This window comes from Mytilus trossulus, chromosome 2, assembly GCF_036588685.1.
Source record: "Mytilus trossulus isolate FHL-02 chromosome 2, PNRI_Mtr1.1.1.hap1, whole genome shotgun sequence".
Classification (NCBI taxonomy): Eukaryota; Metazoa; Mollusca; class Bivalvia; order Mytilida; family Mytilidae; genus Mytilus; species Mytilus trossulus.
This window is the reverse complement of record NC_086374.1, coordinates 74,097,937-74,107,730: the sequence shown is the minus strand read 5'-3', so window position 1 is coordinate 74,107,730 and position 9,794 is coordinate 74,097,937. Positions and strand designations below refer to the sequence as shown.

Sequence of the window (9,794 nt, the reverse complement as noted above, 5' to 3'; positions counted from 1 at the left end):
TGAAATTCCTTTAATAACTATTAGCATGTCGTAATGTTCTACGGTATTATTAATTTGTGTATTATTCTATCCTGAATGTTTTTTTCATTTATTTGTATTGTAGACCTGTCATGTGATGTTGTCATTTGATTGTTATGTTTAATATTGCTATGAAAGCGGGAGGTTTGGCTAGCTACAAAACCAGGTTCATTCCATCTTTTTTTTCTGAAAATGTCTTGTACCAAGTCAGCGAAAAGGCAATTCTTGTCTTATAGTTCGTTTTTTTGTTGTTGTACTTTAGTATTTCTGTTGTTTCGTTACTTTCCTCTTATATTTGATGTGTTTCCCTCAGTTTTAGTTTGTAACCCGATTTGCTTTCTCTCAATCGATATATGACTTTTGCACAGCGGTATACTGCTGTTGCCTCATTCCTCAATTGCGTTCAATTTTCTAACTTACTTATGGAGTATACATTTCTCAACGCATACACTTTGTAAGAGTTTGTAACTGCGGATGAAAATTGATAGAGCCTGGGTTTTGTTAAAACCATCTCTCTCCAAACGTTCATTGGAATATACCATGACCATATCATATAGATAATTATTCTTTGTATATTTTACAAACAAACAAAACAGTATGGTCTTGAGTTATATATTTTAGTTGCTGACTTTGTGTGGCATTCTATTTACTTTACAATTTAAATTATTTTCTTTGTTCACTTTGGTCCTTTATATGACGCTTTATGTTACTCTAACTTCGTGCGTCCAGATTTCGGGTTTCGACTGAGTTTTTGGCGCAGGTATGTCCATAGATACAATTCGGACGCATGATGTTTTCATTTTGAATTCCCTTGTTTCGATATTACACTTCATTTGTTCTTTATCGGGAAAGTGTATACGTAAATTTACTATACTGTATGTACTACCAGCTATAAAAATGTTTTATTGCCGTCTTTGTCAGACTTGTTGTTGCGTTTTAAAAGCATGATTGTATTGTGTAAATTATCATGCATTGTGTAGTGTTTTGCTTTATTATCTAAATGATTAAGCTTTGCCGCATAGTCACTAATACCATATAGTCTTATTTCTCAGAAATGATTTTTTTTTAATATTATGTGCAAACTGCTGCTTCCAATAAGGAAAGATGTTGATATGCCCTCTGGTAGACAATTTTTTAATATTTATTTGTGGACTGCATGCGATAAAATTATACATTTTTAAGTTGGGTCAAAATCGTTTTGTTAGATCTTGAATGTTTCATAGATGTCGGTTGGAACTTCTATATCTGATATTTCTATTAACTAAGTGTTTCAATTGGCCAAAATCAAAGTTCAGTGCCATCCCATAGTTTGTTTTGTTCCCTAAATAAAGCTTTAGAATAAACAATATTTTTTTCAAATGCATTTATTACTAGTAATCACATACTCAGTATTCGGTGTATCCTACAATAAAAAGGAATATCGTTAGAAAAAATGATTAAATTAAATAATGAAGTTTAAGATTTCCATTTAAAAGAAAGATAACTACTAAGAAAATATTCCTTTACATATTGTATTTTTTAGACCCATCAATCATGTTGTTAAAATTGAATATGTTGTCATAGGAAAGAACGATTTATACCGAGATTTCAACAGTGTGGATCCGAAAAAAACCAACATATTAACTTGCCTTCAAGATGTAATCGTCTACTTTTTGTAATCGAAATCGCCTCCTGTCTTGACTTCAATCTTTGTAGGAGAATATTCATCAGCGTAGTCTAAGTAAAAAAGTGAACATATATGTTTTACGTATATTCAGAAACTACAATATAACCTACAACATTACATATGAACACGTTATGATGGTGAGATAATTTTGAGCGAGTTGATTATCTTTTATCAGTTAAGATGAATAGATTACGCAAAATAAGCGTGTATTCATATAACACGGACAAAAATAAACCAAAACAACGAAATCATAAAAATAAAATAATATTCTCTGTTTATAAATAAAGAAATTATCATGAAAAAAATATCCATACTCCCTCATGCAAGTTAACAGTTGATAGACTTGCCTACTTATGTAGGTTTTGGTCATAAAGTTCTTCAAATGTTTGGTCTTATGCATTCTTGGCTCTAAAGTGTTTAGGTTTTAAAGTTACTAATAAAGTAAAATCCAGAAAAGTACTTCGGACGAACACATTTTTCATTTTTTTCTTCTTTCTATTCATATGATATCAGATATATAATCAAACTAATTTACCTCCAGGATAGTCGATGAAGAGATTTTGCTTCCTCAGATTTCCAAAACATACTCTTCTACTGTGATACTGAGACCAACAATTACTCCAAAGACTGTAAAAACGGCTACTTTCACATTTTAGTTTGTAAGCTTCGAAAAAAAAAAGTTTAATTTAAAACAGAGCCAGCATGCATGGAATTTTTTGAATCTTTACAGTAGAATTTTAGACAATGTCTGCCTATAACAATGACATCTTTGTTATAAATAAATGATTTTGCAAGAACATCTTATCAATCGATAATACTTCTTGAAATACAGTTTTAACTGAAAATAAATAAAAAAAGGAACTACACGAATGCATCATGGACGTCTTACTGAGGGCTAATAAACTACATAAGTCAGTCTTATTTAATAATTGGGTGAAACTAAATTTAATAGTAAAAGTTGCTTACCTATTCCGTCATATGTAAATCTGTTGTCAGCTATTGGGAATCCATGATATTTGTTGTAATAATCAAGGTAGCTAACCACGTGTCCATCACCATAACCATGACCAAGTATGCTATGAAGTTTACTTATATGATGTTCATGTTTGTTATGGAGGTGCTCCTCGTTTGAAAGATGTTGTGTATTTTGATACTGACGTTCGCTTAAATGTCTTTCATGTTGATGTTCAACAGCAGATAAATGATCCTTTGCGTGATTGTGGAGTCTGTTCATGTGGAATTTTACGAGTTTTCTGAATCTATCAATATGTCGGCCAGCCTCGTTTTCAATTCTGCTCACATGTTTGTTCGCCTGGAAGCCAATGTTTTGCACATGTTTGTAAGATATGTGTGCTATTTTTGAAACATGGTTGTTAGCTACATTGTGAATGCGATTTACATGGTGATTGGCAATCTTCTTGTGGAGCAATAAATTATGGCGGTACTGGTGACGCTTATGGTGTGGCATTTTGTGATCATGATATATGTGTCCATGACCATCTGAGGAAATGGAATAGAAAACATTTAAAAGTAACTTTTATTTCTTAAATCACGATATAGTTTTTATTGTTACGTTGAAGGACTATACAAGCTCAAAATGTATCTAATAAACAGATTTAGGGTGTTAAGACCTTTAAAATAATTCAACAATTTAGAGTCTTGGAATCTTATGTCAAAATTAAAATCAATTCAGAATTGATGTAAATATCAGGTGGGTGGTTTTTTTTTAGAAAACTCTGGCATCTTTATTTAACTATAAAACACAAAACAATTTCAAAAATATTTTTTTTTTAATTTCGAAACGAATAATCTTTGACGATATAAGTTCGAAGTGATGAAAGTTTGTTACCTCCATGATAAGATACGAATAGATGTTGTTTCCTCAAATGTCCAAAACAATAACTTCTACTGTGGTGATGAGTGTAACAATTATTCCATAGACTGTAGAATCGATTTCTATGACATGTCAACCTATTGACTGTAAAAAATATCAAGATTGTAATGTTGTATCTAAAAGGACTTGATTTTCCTTTGATTGGAAAGGTTGCATTTAACCAAATTTTCAGTGGGTAAGAATCACTACAAAAAAAGACTTTAAAAGGAAATAAGAAAACCTATGAATGGTTTACCCGGAATTTAGTTATACGAAAGTAAATAGTTGATTGATTTTGTTTTTTTTTGGAATCTTAATTTGTACATAATGATATAAATACCTCTGCCTCCGTAGGAGAACCAGTGATGATGGATTCTAAATCCGTGATTTTTTTTGTAATAACTATAATAAGAAGTTCTATGTATATGTCCGTGTCTATGACCATGACCATGTCCGTGACTATAAACATGACCATGTCCGTGACTATAACCGTGACCATGTCCATGACTATATCCGTGACCATGTCTGTGTCGAATATAGTGAACATGTCCGTGAATAACTACGTGACCATGGCCTAATCCATGTCTGTGACTAACTACGTGGCCATGGCCTAATAAATAGGTAAAAAAAGGTTTTATTAAAAGTGTAAACTGATTTATTCATTGATTTCCAGTTACATTATATGTGACATAATAGAGACAGATTAATTGTTTGAAAGTTTCTCCTCCTGGTCATTAAGCAAAAACTGCCCGTTTTTAAGTTCTTTAAATGAATATTCATTATACGAATAAGTTTGAAACTTTTGTCTCTTTCTAACACATCTTGTTATGCTATAAATAATAATCATTTAATCTCTAATTTTATATTTGCTCTTAATTCACTATATATTCCGTCTGTTGTACGTGTTTTTATATTTTTTGATATTATAGTTTACAATATAATCCTACTGGACTATTTGTTCAGTAAAACAATTGTAATAATTTATGTTTACCTTTGTAAACTGCAAACAGGTGTTGTTTTCTGAATCTCCCGAAGCATCTACCTCTACTGTGGTATCTACTATAACAACTTCTCCATAGCCGGTAAAAACGTGACTTACCACAAGTCAATTTATATCCTTAAATGATTTTTTTTATATATGAATACACTATGTATTTTTAAGTAATTGTAAAATATTAATTGAACAACAAGTCTATATGATTCAGTTAAAAACTTCATGTTGATAGATTGATATTTTACTGATCAATGACTATTTCTAAAATTAGGAGTATTCATAAAATAGCATTGCCAAAGAAATGCAGTCTAGTTCCAACTTATTAATGTACCTTACTGTATGGCCAGACGGATTTGTGCTATAGTATCTGACCATAACATTCGTTTGAAGGAATTAAAAGGCTATTTGACACAATAGCTATACCCATGAGGGTTTAATCGAAAGTGGATTTCGAAAATCTAAACTCTCAACACTTCAAGAATTACGAACCCCGAAAGTAAACGACACGGATAAAAACTTAAAGAAAATATCGTTTGTTAGTACACATGACCCGTATTTACCAAAAGTTTTTAATACAATTAAATCAAACCTTCCGATTCTACACGAACGTGAAACTGTGAAAAAATTGATACCGGAAGGAAACTTAATCTTCAGGCGAAGACAACCTAAAAACTTAAAGAAACACTTAGGTAGCACTCCACAGTTAGAAAATAAAATTAAAAATGAGCCTCAAAATGTTTTATCATCTCCTATTCCTTGATTTCTAATACATTAACCTAACTGTTTGTGTTGTACATGTGCATATGTATGTAATCAGTATCTTCCATAGATTCAATTTTCCAAAGTTGAAAGGGTGAAAATTAATTCCTTTTATGTGTATCCATGGCAACATTCAGCATTTATTTACCATAAAATATTGCAAAAAGGGGGGTGAACATGTCATATATCCCCCCAAAATTTGGATCAAACTAGAATTTCAATGCCTTTGAGTGATACCTTTTTAGAAACTGTTTTCTAAAATCTTCCTAATGATCAAATAAAAAATGGGTGTCTTTTGCCTCATTTTTTCGTAAAATCCAATCACAAAGTTCGTGCGATAAAAAGTTGGAAAATAACATTACAATAATTGCCGGACCAATGTATGGTATGGACATGCAAATACGGACTGTCATACAGAAAACAGCCTATATTACATACATAACATAACCTTGATGTTCATATAAACCCAATACAAAGGCTATTTTAATACTCAGCTATCCAAAAATGAATTTTATTGCACACTAGCTCTCATATTTAAAAAATCCACAGGGGCCAAAATGCGAAACTACACACCTAACTGTGGAGTGCTACCTTAAGGTGAAATTTTTCCCCTCCTGTCTCAACTTTTTTTATGTTTTCTGTGTTCTACTAGTTGTTACGATGAAAATGGTACCTTAGTTTTTAAAATTGGTTCAGCAATAAAGATTTTATGAAGGTTAGCAGTTGGTGTTGAAACGCGACAAAAAGTGATTTTAAAATAAATGCTGGATCATAGTGAAAAACTTCAAGTCTGTCTCATTTTTGGGGTAAATTTCTAAAACTTTTCCCTTTTTATTATTTGAAATTATAAAATTACCTTAAAAGAGGACAAATTGTACTAGTTTTAGGTGTTTGAAAGCTCTTATAGGTAATTTTTGCTGTAAATAGCATACCTAACCTTGGTCTACAAGCTCTCAAGCAGGGTATAAATTTCTAACAGTACTGGCATCATTAAATTTAATTAATGCCAAATTATGATATAAAATCCTGCTAAAAATGTTTATTTGACTTATTAGCATTCAAAAATATAAAGCGATACATTCTGAGATTATCATATAAAGCGCAATCTTTGGTTACAAGGGCAAAGCTAACGGGGTACAAATTTAAGACCGCAACATGTCTAAGTGTCAAAATGTGTATATTTGGTTGCTAAGGACAGTAAACAATAAGATTAACATAAATTGCATTCCTACCAGTTTTTTTACCTTCAGAACTAAAACAAGAACACAAAAGACTAAAGATTTGTGGTCAATTTTAACTTTAAAAGTGCATTGCTGTGCTTTCTGATGTGCCATAAGGTAGCACTCCACAGTTAGAAAATAAAATTAAAAATGAGCCCCAAAATGTTTTATCATCTCCTATTCCTTGATTTCTAATACATTAACCTAACTGTTTGTGTTGTACATGTGCATATGTATGTAATCAGTATCTTCCATAGATTCAATTTTCCAAAGTTGAAAGGGTGAAAATTAATTCCTTTTATGTGTATCCATGGCAACATTCAGCATTTATTTACCATAAAATATTGCAAAAAGGGGGGTGAACATGTCATATATCCCCCCAAAATTTGGATCAAACTAGAATTTCAATGCCTTTGAGTGATACCTTTTTAGAAACTGTTTTCTAAAATCTTCCTAATGATCAAATAAAAAATGGGTGTCTTTCGCCTCATTTTTTCGTAAAATCCAATCACAAAGTTCGTGCGATAAAAACTTGGAAAAAAAATTACAATAATTGCCGGACCAATGTATGGTATGGACATGCAAATACGGACTGTTATACAGAAAACAGCCTATATTACATACATAAAATAACCTTGATGTTCATATAAACCCAATACAAAGGCTATTTTAATACTCAGCTATCCAAAAATGAATTTTATTGCACACTAGCTCTCATATTTAAAAAATCCACAGGGGCCAAAATGCGAAACTACACACCTAACTGTGGAGTGCTACCTTAACCAAAGCTCGATTCGAATCGAAGGTTAGTGACTTTGAAATAAAATTCTTGCGGAGATTCAAAATGCGGTGTTTGTGGCCAAGATACGAAATATTTAGAAACGGGTAAAATGAAATCATTTAAAGATGGCAAAACATTTCATGTGAACACCAATATGACTTGTAAGACAACAAACCTTATTTACTGCGTCACATGTCCTGGTTGTCACGAAAATTATATTGGACAGACCGGGAATAGCCTCTGTGAACGGTTGCGAGTTCACGGAGAACAAATAAGACACCCACAATACAGAAATTCGCCAATTAGTGCCCATCTTGACACTTGTGGTAAAAAGCATTTTCAATTAATGCCTATTTCTAAATGTAGACGGGAAGAAGCATATAGAAAAGAGATGGAACGTTATTTCATAACAACGTTCCGATCGAAATTAAATCCAGAGAACTTTTAATAACGAACAATGGTGGAACGTCATAAACCTCCTTAACGACGTTGCCTATAGCGACACTACATCAGTTATCCAGAAGAGTCCCAATGGAAGGATGAAATCGATAGAATGGAACTGTTAACTTTTTACTTATTTTATTATTTTATTTAATGAATATATATATCTGCACATGTGAAAATTATTTTTTACGCCTATATATATATATACATCTATATAATTTGAGGTTTAAACTGTTATTATAAGTATACATTGTACCTTTCCCAACACAAAATTGAAAATGAATATAAATAATGCAAATTATTACTTTTTATACATTATCTGTTAAGATTTTCCCCCCAGTTCTATTGGATTACATTATGTTTTTATGATGATCTAAGTTTCTTTATTTACAGCGGAATCTTTTCTATTTGGAATTTTTTTTCGTTTGTGCGAAAAAAGGAAAAAGAAAGATATATAATTTATGTGTTTTAGTATTGGACACATATTAAAAAAAAAAAAAATGTATGCAAAACGAGATATTGTGTAAAGCGACAACGAGTTGCCAACTCTATAATGAATGATGGCTAGATGTATTAGATTATGCACCATATTACCTAATCCTTTGTAAGCAAATCTTCCATGCGTGATTTTAAATCCATGGTATCTCTTGTGGTATGCCAGTCCGATAAGTCGGTGGTGTACCCTAGTATGTCTAACAACGTGTCCTATTTGTAAAAAAGATATAATAATAACAATATTAGACATACATTACAGACGTTGGAGTAGGATAAGAACATCGGAAAAAATATACTCATATTTTAGATAACGTCATATAAGAATATAAGTTTTGAAATTATAGCAACAAAATATCTACAGACAAGCTTGACAGATAGACTGCAAAATGATTAAATGTATGCACAATATCACAGTGACTATAATGTACAATTATAAGAAGCCTATATATACTATTTTAAGCCTATTTACTATGATGATGTACGTGATGATGACCTCCATATCCGGAACGTTAATACTTACTATGATGATGTGCATGATGATGACCTCCAAATCCGGTTGTTTATTATGTTAATACTTACTATGATGATGTTCATGATGATGACCTTCATATCCGGATGTTATGTTAATACTTACTATGATGATGTGCACGATGATGACCTCCATATCCGGATGTTATGTTAATACTTACTATGATGATGAGCATGATGGTGATTCCTTATCCTAATGTTATGTTAATACTTACTATGATGATGTGCATGATGATGACCTCCATATCCGGATGTTATGTTAATACTTACTATGATGATGTTCATGATGATGATTCCATATCTGAATATAATGCTAATAATTACTATGATGATGTGCTTGATGATGACCTCTATATCCGGATGTTATGTTAATACTTACTTTGATGATGTGCATGATGATGACCTCCATATCTGAATATAATGCTAATAATTACTATGATGATGTGCTTGATGATGACCTCTATATCCGGATGTGATGTTAATAATTAATATGATGAGGTGCATGACGATGATTCCATATCCGGATGTTATGTTAATACTTACTATGATGATGTGCATGATGATGACCTCCATATCCGGATGTAACAACTGTTGAGAAAGATCAATCAGTTATATCAAATACATAAGATGTATGTCTGGGAGAACAAGATTTTTTTTTAATTGTAACAAACTTTCAACTAGCTTTTAGAAACATCGAGTACTCCTTTTCGGTTAACTTGTCTTTAGTATTTATGTTAGTTTTGTTTTTCGTATTCCTCGATGCGATATTTTGAGTTAAGCCAATTAGAATCGGATTTTTACAGTTTACTGTTAACTCTTATGGTGTGTTTTTGCACTACTGTCAAATGTTTGGGGAGAATTGAGCCCCCGAAAACATTTTTTAACCCTATATGTGTCTGATCTATGTTAGGAGTATGCATTATCAGTTGTTGTCGTTAGTTTTTGTCTATCATATTTGTTTTTCATTAATTGTTTTTTTAATAAGACCGTGACTTTTCTAGTGAACTAATTGTTTC

General features: G+C 31.6%; 1 protein-coding gene across 1 annotated transcript; it reads right to left on the bottom strand.

Annotated features, from left to right (window-relative positions):
* Positions 1 to 1,372: 1,372 nt before the first annotated feature.
* LOC134706002 (histidine-rich glycoprotein-like) lies at positions 1,373 to 8,807 on the bottom strand (the record flags this gene model as incomplete). The annotated part of the gene is made up of 9 exons (XM_063564714.1): positions 1,373 to 1,420; positions 1,647 to 1,734; positions 2,220 to 2,348; positions 2,651 to 3,184; positions 3,534 to 3,662; positions 3,898 to 4,167; positions 4,549 to 4,674; positions 8,350 to 8,460; positions 8,771 to 8,807. Coding segments are annotated over 8 exons (1,407 nt in total), but the record flags the coding sequence as incomplete, so codon positions are not given.
* Between the last annotated feature and the right edge of the window lie 987 nt (positions 8,808 to 9,794).